Source organism: Barbus barbus, assembly GCF_936440315.1.
Source record: "Barbus barbus genome assembly, chromosome: 32".
Taxonomy (NCBI): Eukaryota; Metazoa; Chordata; class Actinopteri; order Cypriniformes; family Cyprinidae; genus Barbus; species Barbus barbus.
The window spans coordinates 1,716,433-1,737,630 of record NC_136760.1 but is presented as its reverse complement, the minus strand read 5'-3'; the positions used below and the strand labels follow the sequence as shown (position 1 = coordinate 1,737,630).

Below are 21,198 nucleotides of genomic sequence, written 5' to 3'. Positions count from 1 at the left end.
TTTAATATATATACGCTTCCACATGTCCCTCCCGAGCTTCAGTGGATCCTTATGGAGAAGGTGCGAGTCCGAAGCGCTTGACAGCAGGCCTCAGAGTAGTTTCTCTAGACATGGAGGATGTTTTAAATCAGGAAGACAATGTGACTCCAGGAGGAAGATAAAGGACTCGTGCTTCGCTACAGTTTTACCGGCTCATAATTCATAGCCTTACAAATGCTTAAACACTGCTTTTGTGACTTGAATATGAATCCAGATCGTTTGATCATTTTTATCCCAAGATGTTTTGTTCTCGGCTTTTAGTGTGCGGTGGAGAAGGGTGGCTTTGTTCCACAGGCAATAAAAATCACATTTGAGGCTATACCACAAACTGCAGAACATCGTTGGACTAATAAACAAGAAGTAGAAACTACGAGCTCTGCAAAATACATTTTTCAGTAGCATAAAAGCAGTTGGTTTAATAGTAATTTAAATTTTTTGTTTGAATATTGTATTGCACACGCAGCTTTATAGTCACTTAGAAAATTATCAAACATAAATATATATATATTAGTGCTGTCAAGTTTAGCGTGTTAACACAGGCGATTCATTTTTTCAATTTAATGCGATACAATGATTTAATGTCGTTAACCCAGGGGCGGGGCCTAGGGTTGGCCACCCCACTGATAACTGCTAATTCTGTCTCTTTTTTTCTTGACAAGAAGTGCATTTATTCAGTCGCAGAACGTCTTTACGAGCACATCAAATGGGAGACATTTCAGATGTGCGTTTCAACTTCAACTTTTCAACACGAGCGCTGAAACTGTACTGTCAGCTCATTAGTAGAAGGGGACTGAAATGGGTCTAACCTTAATACGAAAATATGATGCGTGTCAGATCCGCGTCACGTTCAGCAGCGGCAGCTCTTAAAGTAATAGCAGCCAAAACCACTTAACCAGCTGCTGTGATGTCTGTTCATCAAGAACAAAAGAAAAAAGAGGAAATAGATAACTTTTATAGTTTTAAGGATTCATCTGTATTTGGTTTAGAATTTAGTGATAACTTTATTCAATTTCTGTAGATTTACTTCGTAAGGTTTGAGCTAGAGTTTCTCTGTATGTCTGCTGCAGCTCTTGATGAGTGTTTAATTGCAGAGGAAGGCTAGTCTGTGGGATTAAGTGTAGTGACGCTTTGTGTCTGCACACTCCGGGAACGTCCTTCCCATTCAGAAGCAGTCTTTCAGCAGAAGGGGACTCTGGGTAATTGACAGGCCCTCTCCACTAATTGTGTTGTGGTGCTGCCTCCAGCTTTTTAGTATCAGTCTTACACTCCCTGCGCGCTCTCAGCTGATCTCATTTCTTTAGCCTCTAGCAGGCTTATCGCAGTCCAGGCAGCTTCGAGGCGTTCACATCCCTCATCTGCATGTGTTTGAACTGCCATCCATCCTTTATCATCAGCGCCTTCCCTCTCCGTGTCTCGTTTTTGTTTCTCCTCTTTCATGCCTCTTGCCTCCCTTGATTCTCCTCATCACCCACATGCCTCCTCCTACACTTGTGATCTTGGAGAAACAGCAGCGAGCCGGCAATTGGATGCTCGGTTGCCGCAGAAACTGCGAGAGCCGATGTGTTTGGCAGGTAGATGCTGGTTTATATAGTCAAGGCTGATCACTGGAGCATTATGCAGCTTTTATTCCTAGGCCAAAAACTTAAAAATATTGTAATATTTTAAATGTACATAGTTATTCCAAAGTCTAATTTAAAATAGAGGTTTAATTGTTTGAGTCACTATTAAATTAATAATAGAATATACTAAGTTTGAGATATTTGAAATTAGACATTGTTTGGGATAACGTTGCATTATATATTCAGTTGCATTAAAAAATATTGAGTAATATTTTTTAAAATATTCACACAAGAGTGCTGAGTAGGGTTATTATCGTTAACTAAAACCATAATTTTGAAATTAAATATTGAATATACTGTGTATATTTAATATAAAATATTATATAATTAAAATATTTCAGGGCATTATTTCTTTTTCGTCTAGTTTAAATATTAAAATAAATAAAAAAACTATGCAGACATTTTAAAAAGCAACAACTAAAACTATAAAATATAAATAAATACTAATTTAAAATATGAACAAATTGTAATCGTGATATCTACGTGATTCTAAAATAGCAGTTGTACTAAACACCTCAGTCGAACTATGAAAACTAAAATTTTGCACAATATAAGCACACTTTTACCATACAGTATACCTTATTTATCCACAGTTGTATATGTTGTGTGTGTGTATGTATGTATATATGTGTATGTGTATGTATGTATGTGTATATGTGGTTGCGCTTGAGTGGCATTTTGGTCCAGTTGGGGTGCTTACTTATCAAACATATGGTGACTTTCAGCTCAAGTGAAATAAAATGTGATTCAATGGCCTGATCCATCTGACGCAAGTCTGCATAGACCACCACAGATAAATCTCCTCAGTACTCTGTTTATTCATCTGTGAGTCACACGCAGGATGACAGTGCTGCTTTGTTGCTGGTCACGCTGGCTCCGTCCAATCAGAGCGACTGGAGCTGCACTCTCGCTCTCTTTTGATGCCTGTTTTATTGAGTCAGCATCACAGTTTGATTTGCTGGATAACAGAGGAGCCCTTCTCTCCGTCCGCTGCTGATGTCATCCGCCCTAAACCCAGTTCTGGAATCCAGTTCCGTTTTCATTTGATTCTGATTCATTTGTTTGTGATTCACTAAAAAGATCCAGCTCATTTGAGTCGCGAGTCATTTGTTTTTGAATCAGAGTACACTGGTTGCATTGTATGTTTCCTTAAAACATTAATTTTGATGATTAATAGCAGGGCCCAGACTGCGCAGTTGATTGAGTTAGTTTAACGGGACGGGCAGTGTTGTACAAATACGCTTTCACACAGCCACAAAATAGGCATAGAATAAGATATTGATATTGAGATTTTTAAGAATTGTTGTCTGAATTATTCTAATGAAGATCTCTACTTATTAGAAAATCAATAATTTTACCTAGCCCTAAAGCAAAGTTAGTCAGCTCACGGGCGAGTTGGTTTAAGAAAAAACTTGTTGCACAACCTTTGCGATCAGAGCATCTCAGCACTGCTGTTTTTAAAATTATTTGTTATTTATCTTCATTTAATTTTATATTTATCTAATCACTTTTTTTATTTATCCTTGTGCTATTATATATCTATATATATATATCTCAACCTATTTCTGCCCTGTTTTATTTTGATTAATTTGACATTTTTATTTATTCCTATTTTTTCTTTTTACTTTTTTACTATTTATCCCTCCTATTAGTTTTTTTTATTCCTCCTAATTTAATGTATTCCTATTTGATTATTGTTTTTATTTATCCTTCCTATAGTATTTTTTTTTTTTTTTTTTTTTACATTTTGACTTTTTTTTTTTACATTTTACAGTTTTTATATCTCCTATTTTAGATTATTTTTCCTTTATCTCTCCTGTTATATATATTTTGGATTTTATTTCATATTTTTTTTATTTTTCCTTGCAGGTGACTGCAGGCATTTGGTGCCTCGTTGCCATTTTAAGGGTTTTCTGTTACAAATGTATGCCAGCAAGCTGCAAAAATAGCCTGTGTGTGTGCGTTCATGAATGTGGAGCCTGCAGTGGATCTTGTAGGAGGAAGCTGATCCTTCTTGCCCTGTTTTTCAGCCCCACACCCCTGTCTCAGATGAGGTCCTGATCAATGCACCATCTCATTCAACATTACAGCATTAACACCAGCATGAGAGAGCAGAGAGGACCTGCTGATGCTCTCTGTGTAGGATGTAGGACTGTAGGATGATAAGAGACAGAGTAGGAGAGACATCCGAGGATGGAGGTGTAGATACAAAGAAGGAATGACGTGTATAGAGCGTGATCAGGTGTGGAGCGTCAGAGATGTTCAGAATGAAACGCTAGTGTTTAGTTTACTGCATTAGTGTGTGTATATAGGCGCTTTTAGACAGCAACCGATCAGTGTGAAACGTAGCTTGCATATAAGGTTAGATGTTCGAGTGTTTTATTTTTATTATATCTCTTTAATAGTATTTTTTTGGAACCATATACATTACCAATCACACAATTTGCATTAAAGTCGCAATGAAATGGAAGTAGCGGCAGATCTTTTATTCTGTATTGTGACTTTTATTCCAGTGTAATGGATTACTGAAAAAAAAAATGGGGCAGGGCTTGATTTTATGCACTGATTGTTGATTGGCTGTTGAGATGATGGGTGTGGATGAGGGGTGTTTACAAAACACCATTTTCAACTAAAAATGGAAAACTTGATTCGTTTTGGTTGTTCATTTACATGACATTGACGTTTTGGAAACGCAAACTTTTGAAAATGTGTTTTTAAGTGCAAGTTTTGAAAACGGTACACTTATTGTCGCAAATTTGTGAAACTGTGTGGATTGTGTTCACATTATTATTTTTTATTTTTAACAAAGTAACATCGCCAGCTACTGGCCTAGCGTGCGCAATACAGCTTTTTGGTTGTTTTCACGGATCCGTGTGAATGGGGATCGTCGTCTGTATAGAGAACTTAAACCTTTTCCGTCCTAGTACATCATCGTCATGTGAACATACCCTAAATGATTGGAGAAATCCTTCATCCTTGACTTGGAAAAAGTGTTGTTTCACCAGATAATCCAGTTATGACATTCTGATTAAGCATTACAAGATTATTTTTACAGTTTAAAAAAAAGAGAAAATTAAACATGCACATGAATTAATCACAGTAAGATCTATAATTCATTTAGAAAAGAGATGCATAAATTCCCTAGTCAAAAACAATATATATATTTCATGCTAAGTATACTACAAATACATTTACATATTTATGTACTTAATAAAAATACCCTGTAATTGTACTTTTGGTATATTAATCTGGTATACTTAAAGCCTGCTAAACTGGAAAAATCTAATTTAGTCCTTAATGCACTTTAATTGTGTTTAAGCAGTGCTGAAGTCCAACTAAAGACATATTGAAGTATATTTGATTGCATGCTAAAGTGGAACTATTGCAAGTATACTTAAGGTGCACTTTAAATATCTTTCATTTAAAGACTAATATTATACAGAGATAATGCAATCCTCATTAACAGTGGCATTAAAACACATTTTAGGCTTAATATTAAGAAATGTGCATTGTGCACAAGTAGTACTCCAAATAATGTTAAAGTCAGTAAGTCTCTTGCGACATGTCAGTAAATATGCTAATAGATTTGAGCTATACTTAGTATGAAATGTATTTTAAATGTTACTTGGGGAAGCCTTTTCTTTTTTTCCCCTGCATAAGTAGTCCAGTCCAGCCTGTGCATTGTTACAAAGCAAACAAACTAAAATCTGTTCTCATAGTCATTTTTGTCCAAAATATAATAATGCTCTAAGATTCTAATATCAGAAAATGATTTTATAAGAGATTGTCTAGTGTTGAATATCACTGGTGCTTCCAAAGATTTATTATTTTCACACAATATTTGAGTTTTTTTACTTGTAAATGCAAATGAAATGCACCGTAGAGCCTTTTGTATTGTTTACTGCCTACTGTTCTTTAAAAGTAGTATGTGAATCTGCATGCATTATGCAATGCTACATGTTGCAGGTTTAATAAAAGCGATACTTTTTAATGCAATATAATAAAACTGTGGCTTATGTGACACGAGACATGCAAGGTCACATCAAGCACATTGCACTGTGATACAGATTCAATGCACTATATTCCCTGCGCTATAATGCTCATTTTGGCAGCTCTGCTATTCCTACAGATCATTTGCATACTAGCGCAGTGCGCTGCAGAAATGTAGTGCACTGTTTTGCACATCAGTGTTTTAGTATCTGGACGTGGTGAAGCTGTGGATCTGGGTCGAGGTGCTCAAATGAAGCGTTTCGTTATGCTTCCCTATCATAACACGAGCAGAACATTTAACTATCATATTGTTGTGATGCTTAATGATATTAGTCTTTATTGCAGCTCGCCAAGCCATTAATAGACCCGTCATTCTCCAGCGGTCCTATAAAGATGTTTATTGCGCTGCTGTGTGTTTTTACACTGTATTGCATGTTTGCAGAGTTCATCTTTCTCCCTCCACGTCTCCGATCAAACTACTCTGATGAAAGACAGACAATACAAGGCCTTTCCCTTCTCTTTCTCTCGGTCACATCCGCTTGCTTTCCGCTCGAATGCATTATACAGAAACGTTAAGGTGTCTTGGTTATATCAGCATGCAACATTCAGGCCGACTTCAGGGAACGGTGGCTTTTCTTTAAAGCGATTGCGCTCCAGATCTGTCTGTGTTCGTCTCACCTGTCGTTTAGCGCGGTAGGATGATGCTTATTCTCAGTGGTCTGCTGGGTGGTGTGTCATTGGGGATTCGTGGAAGGGCGAGATGTGAAGCTGAAAATGGGGTCTATACAAAAATAGCTAGTGTGGAGGTAAAAGCAGAGCGAGCTGTTAAAGACCGGATCTAAACCAGCACTACAGTACTGAAGCTTGACATCATGCTGTTGGGATATAGTCAGGCGGTGTAATGTAGTCTTCTGGAAGTCTTTCAATCGTCTTCTCTGCTGTGATGCATATTCGAGTGAAACTGCTTCTTAAATAAAAAAACAAATGTTGGATGGGACTTGATTTTACTGTTTATTATAAATTATTAATCTATGCATTTTTTTTTTTTTTCAATTCATATGCATTATATAAATAAAAAAATGTGCTTGGATAAATGGTTCATAATAGCTAAACATTGACCATTCTTATTTACTGTATGTAATGTTGCAGCTTTTAATTTTTTATAGTGAAAATATTTATTAAAAATTGAGGTTAGGCCATTAACATTAAGTTATATGTTACTACATAAAATATTAAATATTGTTAATGCATATAATTTATTAAAATTATTTTTTTAATTAAATTTAATAGCAATTACATTTAATATTTACATTTATTTATTTAAATATATTTAATATACAAATATAAAAATTTTTCTTATGTATACATTCATGTGTGTGTATTTATATATTCATAATAAAAATACACCGTTAAATTTCATGTATATTAGTATAGTGACATATTGGTATTCAAAGATGTCATGTTAATTTTTGCATGGTTTATCTTCAGCTAAAATGGCAAAGAAAGGTAAAATGCAAAATACAAAGATGTTGTCTTTTAATATTTCTTTGATGGCTATAGTAACAGTGCTTTAAAGCACAATATTCAGCAATAGGATACTGACAGTTTTGTGCAATAAATGTAGTTATTCACCCATTTACCCTTTTGAAGGGCCGTAGTTGTTGTCTGTATCTCCCTAAGAATAGCGTCTGAAGAGCTTTCTTCATTAAAAAACCGATGGGATTAACTAGTTGTCCAGACAGTCTTCTAACTAGTTTGAATGTCATGCGTAACTAAACGTCTGTATCTCTCTGTCTTTTCTTCCTAGGCGAAGTCATGTATATGTCACACGTGTGGAGCTCATTTAAATCGGCTTCACTCCTGTCTCCATTGTGTGTACTTCGGCTGTTTCAGCAAGAAACACATCCATGAGCACGCCAAAAACAAGAGACACAACCTAGGTAAGATGCACGCAGAGGTTACTCATACGCATCTCTGCTTCTCTAAGGTAAGACTCGCTCCCACACGGACAGACGTCATTAGCAGAAAATAGAGCACATGAGCGCAGAACACAGTCGCCACAATTAAAGCTCAGATAGAGCTGATAAATAAAGTCACAACGCTTGATCAAGTCTCTGTAGGACGGGTTTGAGATGCACATTGAATACTGAACAGAGACAAATTAAATAGCTCAGCTCTACTTGCACCAAAACTAGGGCCCTATATAATGTTTTTTTTTTTTTTTTTTTTTTTTTTTAATACTCAAAGCATGTCTAATCAATTGAATTAATCAATCTTTAACAATATATTTTATTTCATTATTTCAGAAATTATTTATTATTATTTCAGTCTTAATTTTTCTGGATTCTGTTGTAATGGGTTAATTAAATTTTAATAATCAAAAAGCATGTCTAATCAATGAAATTCCTAAAACTTTCACAACTTAATAGTTTAAATTTGTTTTTACAATAATACATTTTAAAATGTGCTAAAAATGTTAATAATTGAGGCCTGTAAAAAAAAATTCCACATGGAATTGTTTATTTTTTTCTGGATTTATGATTTTAATAAAAATGTATAATGAAAAATACGGTGGTAATTAAACCATTAACAATTGAATTACTCTTTTAATACTTAATCAAAAAATGTAAAATTCCTTTTGTTTTACACTTTAAATTCCATTTTTATGATTGGATTCTGCAATTATGTACGTGATTTTCCGCATCGAAGTCATACGGCGCTACAAAACCCAGTTTCATGTCTGCTCCAAAAGCTTGATCGTCCTCTCGAGCAAGAAGCAGCAAGTGCACAGATCCGGCCGTGGATGTTTGGAAGGGGTCTTGGATTTCTCCCAGCTCCTTAATGCATCACTGGCATGTAATTATCCCCTCTGTTTTAATGAGGAACGGTGCCACCCTCCAACAACAAACAAATAAGAAGCGCAAACAGACGGGAATGTGGGTAATTATAGTGTGCGAGGGGATAATAGTCCCAGATTCACTCGCAGCGTTTGTTTCCAGCGGTGGCATAAAGTTCATCACCCACCTGTTCATACAGCTCGTTTGGAAAAACCAAAGCCTGAGCTTCACATCAGGAATTGAATTACTTTCTACCTCGAGATACGGAGCTGCCGTCTCTGTCTGCCATCCTTTGGGATTTCCTCTTGTGTATTAATAGAGGAAGGAACACCTATGATACGGGCAACAGACAATAACACTAGTGAGTTACTTCTGCGACGCATTCAGAATCGATGCAGAATCATTTCTCGATTCGCGATGCATCGGTTTATTTCCCCAGCCCTAAGTGTGAATTGTTTGCAATATTAAGCAGCATGACGGGCCACTTTTTGCATTGAAAATAAGCTAGATAAATTGAATATTTTCAATGGAGATACTGACCTAAAATGATATAAATATCAGTGTTAACTCTATCTCTCCAATAATTCACTCACTACCAGTCAATAGTTTTTGAACCGTAGAATTATCTTCTGCTCATGAAGCCTGCATTTATTTGATTCAAAATACAGCAAAGCAGTAATATCGTGAAATATTTTTACTCTTTAAAATAACTGCTTTATATTTTAATATTTTTTTAAATGTAATTTATTTCTGTGATCAAAGCTGAATTTTCAGATAAATGGATCTTTGTGCAAATGAGCGATGATTCAATGCAGCGACTTTCGATAGTAGTAAAGACAGTAGAAAACACATGATCTGACGGCCAACTAGTGAACAACACTTCAGAAATCAAAAAATGTTGACAGTGCGATGTATATAATTTTCGAAAGGCAGTCTCTTTCTGTAATACATCATTCACAGATGGCCGTGCTGACTCATAGTGAGCTGCTGATGCCCATTTTTTTTTTTTTTTTTTTTTTTTTTTTTTTTTTTTTTTTTTTTTTTTTTTTTTTTTTATTAGTCGTCGGTTATTTCAATACACATGCACGTACAAGTACAGTCTCAGCTATACAGTAAGAAATAATGGGAAATATACAAACAGGTAAACAAATTAACAATCAGGCTAGGCACTAAATATGCACCATAAAATAGAGTCAAGAGAAATTATTAATGTAGCACCAAAAGGGTGTCCATAACTGCCAAAAATCATCAGACTTTTGATGTATATCATAGGTGAGTTTCTCGAGTGGAAATAGTGTACATGCTTGAGACAACCACATTTCAAAAGATGGTACCTGAGGAGATGACCACAATAGAAGTATACATTTCTTTGCCAGATAAACCAAAATTAGAAACAAATGTTTGGTGTGGAAGTCCAACACATTCTCTACTCCACCATATAACAAATACAATTCCGGAGAAAAACACAATTTTAACTTAAAAAGCCTTTGTAGAAAATTATGTACTTTCTTCCAAAAAGAAATGATTTTGTCACAGTACCAAAAACAGTGAAGGAATGTTCCTTTACATTTTTTACAGTTAAAACAAAGATCCGAGGAGTTTCTGTAAATCTTTTTCAGACGTAAAGGTGTAAGATAAACTCTGTTGATGAATTTATAATTGAGTTCCTGAATACCCAATGAAGTACATTTAAAGAACAAATTGTTACATATTTCAGACCAGTCTATATCTTCAATTTCATGGCCTAAATCTTTTTCCCACACACTCTTTAAGCTCTCGAAAGAAGAGGTACATGAATAAGATAGAGCTTTGTATATTTTGGATATTAACCCCTTGGAAAAACTGCTCGTTACCATTTGCTCTATGGCAGCAAGTTCAAATCTCAATTTACCTTTATCAGACAAAGATTTTATGAAATGACGCAGCTGAAGGTATTTAAAAAAATTGGATTGTGGTATGTTATATTGGTTAGAAATTTCTTGAAAAGATTTTAGAGTACTGCCTGTAAAGAGGCACGATAACTTTAGAATCCCTAATTTAGACCAATCTGAAAGGCCAATATTTTGTAAAGATACAGGGAAATCAGGATTAAAAGCAATAGGCGAAAACAAAGAGATATTAGCTGGAATTTTAAAATACTTTTTTATGTCTCCCCATGTCAAAAGAGTGTTTGAGATGATGAAATTTGTTGAAGCGCATTCAAGTTTTTTAATATTTATAATAAAAGGCAGGAATTTTATTGGGAGAGGAGCACAAGCTGTTGCCTCCATGTTGAACCATCTCGAGTCTATTCTCTCACTGTACCAGCTGACCATATGCTTCACTTGTGCTGACCAAAAATAAAGACGTAAGTTTGGTAAAGCGACTCCTCCCCTTTCTTTTGGTTTCATTAATTTATTAAGATTAATTCTGGGCATTTTATGGTTCCAGATAAATTTAGAAAAATGCTTATTAATGTCTTTAAAAAAAGTATTAGGTAAGTAACAAGGAAGAGATTGAAATAAATATAAAAATTTAGGGAGAATATTCATTCTAATCACATTAATCCTACCCAAAAAAGAAATAGGAAGTGTCCTCCAAATGTTAAGGTCTTTTTTAATAACTTCAAAAAGAGGGGCGTAATTTTCTTTAAATAAATCCTTAAGCATTGGTGTAATAAATATCCCAAGATATCTAAAACCAACAGAAGTAATTTTAAAGGGTGAAAGGGATGAAAGATCGAGTAGATTAGGAATATGGAAAGGGAGTGCCATAGATTTTGACAGGTTAATTTTATATCCGGATAAAATACTATAATCTGAAATACATTTTAATATCGCTGGGATTGACCTATCTGGTTCAGAAATATACAGCAGCACGTCATCTGCGTATAAAGAAATCCGATGTTCTTCATCTCCTACCGTTATTCCAAAAAGATGTTGGCATTGTCTTATAGATTCAGCTAGTGGCTCAATTACAAGGGCGAAGAGCAGGGGTGAAAGAGGGCACCCCTGTCTTGTACCTCTTCCTATGTCAAAGGGTTTTGAGGTCAGGCCATTCGTAGTCACAGTAGCTTGAGGGCTAGCATAAAGCAATTTTATCAGATCAATGAATTTGGGACCTAGATTAAATCTCTTAAGGGTGGCAAAAAGAAATTTCCATTCGACTCGGTCGAAGGCTTTTTCTGCGTCAAGGGAAATAATAAGGGATGGAGTTTTACATGCTTGTATTGAATTTATAATATTTAAGAGTCGACGAATATTGTCTGTGCCAAAACGTGATTTTATGAATCCTGTCTGGTCTGGTTTAATAACCTGTGTTAACACAGTTTCAAGTCTGCGAGCAAGTACCTTGGCAAGTATTTTATAATCGGTATTCAGGAGACTTATTGGTCTATAAGAGGCACATTCTTGAGGATCTTTGTCTTTTTTAGGAATTAAACAAATAGATGCTGTTTTCCATGATTCAGGAGCCACTCCGCGATCTAATAAATTTTGGAGGGCGGGTATTAAAATAGGAGAAAGTTCTGGCCAAAATTTTTTGTAAAATTCACAAGGGAACCCGTCCGGACCTGGAGATTTATTTGAGGGCATAGAATTGATTGCACTAAAAACTTCTTCTGGCGACAAAGGTGAATCTAAAAATGTCCTATCTTCATCAGAAATAGTTGAAAGAGGGATGCTATCTAAAAATTCAGTAATATCAGATTGCCCAGCAGTGACTTGAGATTTATATAATGTTTTGTAAAAGTTTCTAAATAATTTATTAATTGAAGCAGCATCGTATGTGATTGACGCATCTGGAGTCTTCATTGATTTAATTGTTCTCTCATTCTGTGTTTTTTTTATTAGATGGGCCAATAATCTATTAGGTTTATTTGCATATTCATAGTACTTTTGTTTTGAAAAGAAAATAAGTTTTTTTATATGGTTTGTGTGGTCCAAATTAAGTTGTGCTCTGGCTCGACATAGTTGAGCCCAGTTTGTTTGAGTAGGGGCTGTACTATGTAGATATTCCAATCTCTTTACTTCATTTTCTAACTCCTGTCTTTTTTTTGACCAAATTCGCTTGTATGCATAAGTATAAGATATAATATGCCCTCTAATTGTAGCCTTAGCAGCATCCCAAATAGTTGCAGATGATACTGGCGAATTTTCATTATCTGTCCAATAATTTTTTAGCCCTTCCCGAACTGAATCACAAAACGATGAGTCATTCAACGTAGAAGAATTAAATCTCCAGACCCTTGTGGTCCTGTGTGCGCCTAGCGTCATGTCTATGTAGACTGGAGCATGGTCGGACAAAGCAATTGAGCCAATTTGGCATGCAGATACTGCATGAAGATATTGAATGGGGATCAAAATGTAATCTAATCTCGAATACGAGCCATGAGGGTTAGAATAAAAAGTGTATTCTTTACTTCCCCCATTAAATTCTCTCCAAACATCAGAGATTCCAGACTCGTTACAAAGTTCCTTAAGGACCAGGGATGCTTTAGGGTGGGTGAGTGTTCCTGAAGTGGATTTATCCATTTTTTGATCCATGACACAGTTAAAGTCACCAGCACAAAGTCCCAAGCCCTTACAGTATTGATTAAACAAAAGTATGACTTTAGATATAAATTCAGGGGAATCCTCGTTTGGAGCATAAACATTAAGTATAGTGATAGATTGCCCGTATACTGTGCCTGTAATTAACACATATCTTCCATCTGGGTCGTTAATCTGATGCTCTAGAATAAAAGGGAAATGCCTACTGATTAAAATAATTGTACCTCTCTTCCTGGTGTTTGCTTTACACGATGAAAAGAATATCTGTCCAACCCAATCTCGTTTCAATTTTAGGTGTTCTGAATCAGATAAATGTGTCTCTTGTAGCATAGCGATAGTAGCTCTTTGTTTTTTCAGATAGGTTAATATTTTTTTCCTCTTAATCACATGTCCTAAACCTTTAACATTCCATGTAATAACCCTGGTTGTATTGTACGTATTCATGAAACAGAGAAAAGTAAAAACAAAGAAAGCTGTAAGTTTAAGACTGCATCATACCTAAGATATACATAAGACCGACGAGAAAGATTTTTGTATTTTAGAACACAAAACATAACATATTGAACCCAAAACCCCCTCCACCTGCCCTCAGGCCTCGTCCCCAACTGACGAGGCACACCCCAAGAGACAAAACTTAGGTTACTGTACCCGACCGGCACCGAGCATAGGATGGTAACAGCCCATACCAAGTAGTAATACAGAGTTATACCCATAGGGGGCGCGCAAGCGCTGCAGACCAGTTCCCTTCCCGTAACTCCAACATCCGAAGGTTAAACGTTTGACCAGCGATCTACCCACAAAAAAAGTAAAATAAATAAAGAAAAATCTATATCCTGGCCACGTATCCGTATTCAAAATAAATCGTCCTCAGATTATTGTCAAAAGTCAACGTCGTTAAAAAAAAAACAAAAAAAAAAGAGTCTATAACAAACCCAACAACTTTCAGTTTGACATAACGTTGCTTGTATCTGTTGTACCCTTCTGGCATTACTTATCTTCCAATGTTTTCATAAACTCCATGACTTCGGCTGGGGAGGAAAAAAGATGGATCCGAGATCCGTGGAGGCAGCGAAGTTTGGCAGGATAAGCAAATCCTCTAAACATGTCACAGGCAGACAGTTTTTTTCTGACATCGTCGAACTCCCGGCGTTTCTTCAGCACCTCGGCGGATACATCTTGGAAGAAGCGCAATTGGATCCCTTCGTGGCTGATGCACCGTTTTTTCCGCGCTGCTTGCAGTATCGACTCCTTGTCCACATAGCGTAGGAAACGCACTAAAACACTTCGCGGAGCATGGTTTGCTCCCGGCACTGGGCCGAGAGACCTGTGAGCTCTTTCAATCTCAAAGTGTGTTTCGGGAGTAAGGTCCAGCCATTTCGGCAACATCCTTGTTAGATATTGCGCGATAGAGTCAGATCCTTCAGATTTCTCAGGGAGGCCGACGATCCTCAGGTTTTTCCGCCTGCCTCGGTTCTCCAAGTCGTCTATTTTGGCTCGAAGTAATGATAGTTCTTTGTCCCGAGACGTGATTCTTCTTTCCTGCGATTGCATGCCATCTTCGGCGGCGGAGATTCTTGCTTCTGCCTCGGTTAATCGCGACTCGTTCGACGCCACTCTACCGGTTAAATTAGAAAGGGATTCCTGTATTGCGACAACTGATGTAGAAATATTGTCCAAGCGGCTGTCGATTGCACTCAGTCTGCCATCGATATTGCCCAGGCTGGCTCCCAACGAGCGAATTTCGGTCAGCATGGCGTCAGATTGATCTAACGAGGCATCCTCCGCCTCGGCCTGTTTTTTCTTTGCAGCTCTGGAAGGCCGAGAGGACGCGAAGAGTGGAAAGTCTCGTGATTCTTTGATCTCGGACATTGCTGTTTAATATATGAGCAATAGACTTCAAGTTTGCGTCGAGTTAACTGAAAGATAAATTAAGAAAGAAAGGGAACTGGCGCGGAGCTAACAGATTATGCGGCCATCTTCGGCGAGGTCCCACTAGCGCCCCCGCTGATGCCCATTTAAGCATCTTTTATGTCTCTTGATGAACAAATGAAGTCCCTTGCTGCTGATCCAGTGTGGTTTGTTTGGCTCCAGGTGATGGTTTATGGTTTCTCGTGCCGCAGGCGTCATAACGCATCTGCAGTATCACCGATCGCTCTGGTTTTGCTGCTTTCCCAGGCGGCGTCGAGGCATCGCTCGTGTGTGTCGAGTTCCCCTCGGAGTTTGATTGAACATTTAATTAGGTTAGCCTGCCCTGCGTACAAGGGATATCTGTGAATGAGCGCCGCTCCCGAGGAGGAAAACTGTGATTATTCTCCAAAGACGTACGGGGAGTAATTAAGTCTGAATGAGCCGGCTTCATTTTGTGCATCTCTGTTGTTCAGGTTTATTTAGATGGCGTTTTGTCGGCTCACACTTGTCAGGCTTGATCTCGGTGTTCTTTCCTCTCTTTCCTGCGCTGGTTCCCATGGTTACCTGAAGGCCTGCTATGCTTTTGGTTTATTCATCTGATGCATGCGTGTGCATCATGCAACCCCGCCTCGTTTTCTTGTGCAACTTCTCTCTTTTCTGCTCGTCTAATCCAAATAGTGTTTAAAGCCATCGTGCATGACCACGGTCTTAAAAAAGATGAAAATACAATGCTTTAAAATGGTGTCAAAATTGTGATAAAACAGAAATACTGACAGATCTTTTCTTCCTTATTGTGATGTGCACACAAATGAAAAGAAACAATGTAGACCTGGTTATATCCATCATTTGTTTTAGCAGAGAAATGGCAATTTTAAAACAAAGTTAACTAATTATACACTTTAGCAAGCATTTAGAGTTAATAATTACACTGATTTTTTTCAAATGCCACAGTCACCATGGTAAAAATAGTGACAAAATGAGGAAAAAAGTATTCTTTAAAAAAACAAAAAATTTTTTTTTTTTTGTTTGTTTGTTTTTTTTTAAATGGTAACACTTTACAGAAAATAAGGTAAACCATTTAAATATAAAATAACTAGTCGTTTTAGTGTAATTGATTAACTATTATAGTTTTTGTTGTTATTTTGAATGAGAATTTTTTTTATTTTAATATTTTAGTAATCTTGTTTTTAATATATATAAATATAAATATGTATATGTAATATAAGATTTTGTTTTTGTTACATAATGCAAATTTGACTTTTTAATAACAGTAACTTTAATAGCATTTATTAATCTAGGTTGTTAATTTTAAATACATTTTTGTCATAGTTAACAATTGTTATGAACAAACATTGAACAAAAAATGAACATTAATCTAGATAAATAAGTTGTGTAAAATATTGTTGTTCATAGGCAATCCGTTAACAACCATAAATGCATTGAATGGTAAAATGTTGAAGAATGTTTTATATTTTAATGAATCTAATGCATAAAGAATGCTAATGAACAGGATTACAGCTTAATAATAGGAATGTATTATCATAACAATATCAACCTTCAGCCACATTTTGTGAAGGCAATGCATTTAACGTCTGTGATTCAACAGAAATATTTCAGAGGAATGTTTAATAAAATAGAAATAATAGGTGTTTATTCAGTAGGATTTCATTGGATTGTGTTCAGTAGTACATCATATTGTTGGCTAATATTATTATACCTATTGCATTTAGCATTGTTTTTGGCTTGCACTAATAAACTATTATCATAAGACTAAGTGCATTTATGTAGAAAGCAAATGCAGATTTACCACATTTCTGTGTTGATTGTTAACGGACAATGAGACTTCTGTCCCTTTACAGCAACTGAAAATAGCCGTGCGAACATTCAGCCGCCAGTCTCTCTGCACTGAAAGCCACTAAAAGCCTCATAGTCTCCCGAGCACCTGTCGGCGGCTTGTGCCAGGCTGTGCATTAGTGTCGTGTCACAAATAAAAGTCCGTCCCCGCTGCTGCGCTCCACCTGCGAACATTTAGTGCGTCTGTGTGAAACAGACCATCATTGGGTAGCCATGGGAACTGGAAAACAGGTACAGCCGCTGCAGGCTCGGAGAAATGGAGGGATGAGCTTTCGAGAACGATAATTCACAAATAATACTCCTCATTCACAATTATGGGTCTGCGTTGATATTGCAATGACTTTTCACAGAGGACACGATATTGTGGCACAAGCAGCGATGGATGTTTTCTGTGCTGCACTCTAATTATTATTCCCATCACTTATTAAAGGAGGCAGATTTGCTGCACTGCTTGCAATGTTTCCTTAATGCCTCATCCATATTTACAGGACAGATATGGAAAGATGCGAACATCAACTTCTCTAAAAGGCCTCTAATTGGTTCCTGTGTTGTTCTTCTCTCATTCAGCTATAGACCTTTTGTACGGTGGAATATATTGCTTTGTGTGCCAAGACTACATATACGACAAAGACATGGAGCAGATTGCCAAAGAAGAACAAAGAAAAGCTTGGAAATTGCAAGGTAGGCCCCCCCCTCTCTTATGCATAATGTAGTTCAACTTTGCCTGTAGCTTAAGGGCATGTTAATTCAGAAAATGAATGTTGGAAGCTGTTGGGTTGCGAGCCACGGGAGGGCAAGAGTGTGTGTTTTGTTTCGGACACTGATTAGAGCTAATTATTCTTGATGATTTTGCTATTTAATCTGCTTAATTGTAAAATGCAAAAGGTGCTAAACCAGATTTGTTTTTGCTGAAGGGAATTTAAAAAATAATAGTGTTTGGATTTTATGCAAGTTTTACACAGGTTTCTTTGTCATGACACTCATTTCTGCATGTGAATATTACAGTGACGTCATTGCATTTCGAGCTGGTTACATCATAGGCCTCATTGATCTGAGCTCATGCAGAAATTATTAAAAATTACTCACTGCCAAAATGATCCACAAATGATGGTTTTTCACTTAAAAACTGAAGTGCTATGATAAATCAGGCTGAATTATTTATATAAAAATTGTTTTAGACTGGCCCTAACTAGAATATATACATTACTATTCAAAAAAAATAATAATTAAAAAAACCAAGGATGCATTTTATTTGATCAAAAATACAGTTAAAAAAAAGTAAAATATTATTACAGTTTAAGACAACTGTTTCTATGTGAATATATGTTCAAATGTAATTTATTTCTGTGATCAAACCTGAATTTTCAGCATCATTACTCCAGTCTTCAGTGTCACATGATCCTTCAGAAATCATATTAATATGCTGATTTGATTATTATCAATACCCAATATTTTTGTGGAAACTGATGCATTTTATTTTTTAGGATTCTTTGAATAGAAAGTTCAAAAGAACAGCATTTATTTGAAAATAGAAATCATTTGTCACAAGTCTGTACTGTCGCTTTGTATCAATTTAATGCATATTTTCCTAATAAAATTTTAGATTTCTTAAGAAAAAAATGTTGTGTATATTCATAGGTTGCTTTATGTGAAATATAATGCAAGAATTCTCTAAAACATCAGGTATTGGAGAGAAATATTCAATGTGGGAGCCTACGAAACGAGAGCTGGAGCTGCTGCGACACAACCCCAAACGAAGGAAAATTACAGCCAACTGCACCATAGGTAAGAACTTCATTTCCCACAGGCCACGCTTCTGAGAAATTCCTCTGCAACCCTGTTCAATAATACAGCACTTAGTAGTTGATTAGGAGTCTGCCAAAACTCATCGGTTTAAAACTAGTCGGTTCAAACGGTTTTGTAGTCAAGCGTCTGGAGACTGCAGCGGAGCCAAAAGCACTTTGTTTCTTGGCCACGAGTGCCATCAGTTGTGAACGTTTTCATCAGTTTTGTTGTGTGCGTGCCTTGACGGAGAGAGAATAAGAGTCTCTGCACACAAATAAGGAGAGATGTGGACGTTGGCCACTAGAGAAATAATCCTTGTCCTCCTCAGCGGTTCGACTCTCTCCCTTCTCTCATTTTCGCCTGTTTCTCCTCAGTCAGAGGGCCTGGCACTGGAGTAATGGTGTTAAACGTCTGCACCACAGGCCTGGCGTAGGCGCTAAACGCCAGCCTCTCTCACACCCAGAGAAACGCACTAATGCGATTAGCCGTATGAGAGCCGGAGCTTCCATTGATCATTTAGGACATAATATGACCCATGTATGATGAATTCAGTAGGGTTATTGTGTGAGATGTTGGATTAGGTCTCTCTTACACCCGAGTAAACCGGAGGCGTGCGACGACACTACGAATCACGACACAACAGCTTGAGGCTGTCTCTACTGGAAGTGTCAACATGTTCATTAAAGACGGACCAATCAGCTGCGAGCTCAGTGCTTGACTTCAGGACAGTAAAATGAAATAAAATCCCGTTTTCAACAGCAAAATCATTTTGCACAAAGTCATTTTCTTACCAGTTTATTTATGTTCTAAAGCAACTAGAGTTGGGACTCGGAGACAATTAAAAAAATATGAAATATAGCACTTCAGTGTAGTCTTACAGCAAAGAGTTCCTTGAGGCAGTTCTTTTATAGTGAATCAAAAATATTCAGCACGATATCTGAATAAACAACTCTTGAGTTGTTGTTTTTTCAGTGAACCGAAAGCATACAGCATATCCAGAACAGTCTGATTCTTGAGTAAATTACTTTTCAGAGCCAATTATTTATTGTGAATCAAAAACATTCTGCTTGACTAGTTTGATCGAACTGTTTCCTGAACAAATGACACTCTTGAGTAGGTTCTTTTTAGTCAATTTTGAGTGAATCAACACCATACAGCACAACCAGAGTAGTCTGATTCTTAAGCAAATCACTCTGAGACAGATTTTTAGTGATTCAAAAATATGCAGCATATCCAGAGCAGTCCGATTCTTGAGCAAATGATTCTTTTCAGCCATCACAGCACAACCGGACTGATCCAACCGATTCCTGAATGAATGACTCTTTTGAGCTAGTTCTTTTTAGTGAATGACACACATCGCTTACTACTTTTTTCCCCCGTGACACTTGCATCACAATTATAATTTTTTTAAAATAATGAATAGTTAAGGCTGAAATGATATCAAATATTCCTCCAAAGTTCAATAATTAATAATAGAACTGGGGCTGGTTGCATAAACTGTTTAGACTTTAAACTTTTAAAATTCAGTTGAAAAGGTAAATTGGTCTTATTTGTATTGCAACATAACATTTAACACAATTTAACATGGTGCAACATTTATGCAACTGGCCCCTGGAATCACTACCAGCATCATTTAATTACTTACAATAGCAATGCCTAAAAACAATTCATGTAGTGACATTTTATTTCACGAGATGCACACCTAATTTATCTAATGCAAGCAGTTTGTGGTGCGTCTGGATGCTGGTTTGTGAAGCAGGGGGTCGTTGTCAGCAGCGGTGTGTGTATGATGTTCAATGTGCATTAATAATATATTCGCACTTGTAAGCGTGAGGTGGTGCAGGAGACGCGTGTCTCTCTCGTCAGGTCTTCTCATGCTCGGCTACTTGTTTTGGTCGTGTCTCCGTCCCTCTCTTTAACTAAACTCTGGGAAGCGTGAGGAGCAGATGTTTGGGAGCTGTAGATCTGGAGACGCTTAGCCACCCGGTGAGAGGAGCGCAGGCCTTCTGTCCACTCGTTCCTCCTGTAACCCGTCAAACTGAGCGAGAGGGAGAGGAGACTCTGACTGATTTGTACCTTGTGAAAATGCATTGGTTTGCTCCGTTTTAACCATTTGCACAAGCGCTCGACTGGAGATTGGGTTTATCAGTCCGATGTTGTTGTGTCCCTGCAGCCTGTGCCGCCAGACAAGATTTTCTAATAGCCTGAGAACTCATTTTCGCCATTTGTTTTTGTTTTATGTCCTTTTAAATAGTTTTTCAGTTTATTTTTGTATGTATGTTGCCCAAATTGGTTTGTGTGTAACCTCCAGGATTTTAGTATTATTATTATTTTTGAATCTTTTATTGCATATTACTCATTCATTATTTTTTATTATTGTAATTAAATAATAATAATTATAATTACTAATAAAATTGACAGTAAATGCAAAGTAAATTAATAAAATGTTGTTTATTTATTATTTAAACATAAGTTACTAATAAAAATTGACAGTAAATATGAAGTAAATAAATTATTCATAATAATTTATTTTAAAAAGTGCTAATAAAAATGACGACAACAAACGGGACAATGTAAATGAATAATTTACTAATTATAAATTACTAATAAAAATGGTGATAACTGTAAATAGTTATT

At 36.5% G+C, this 21,198-nt stretch overlaps 1 protein-coding gene across 1 annotated transcript in view; it reads left to right on the top strand.

The window, feature by feature from the left end:
* Positions 1 to 21,198, top strand: part of LOC306852707 (ubiquitin carboxyl-terminal hydrolase 22) — a 46,141-nt gene that overhangs the window by 10,159 nt on the left and 14,784 nt on the right. Inside the window, exons 2-4 of the mRNA XM_079389765.1 lie at positions 7,456 to 7,588; positions 17,344 to 17,457; positions 18,460 to 18,561. Of these exons, the coding sequence (XP_079245891.1) occupies positions 7,456 to 7,588; positions 17,344 to 17,457; positions 18,460 to 18,561 (349 nt within the window). The remainder of the gene's footprint in view (positions 1 to 7,455; positions 7,589 to 17,343; positions 17,458 to 18,459; positions 18,562 to 21,198) is intronic.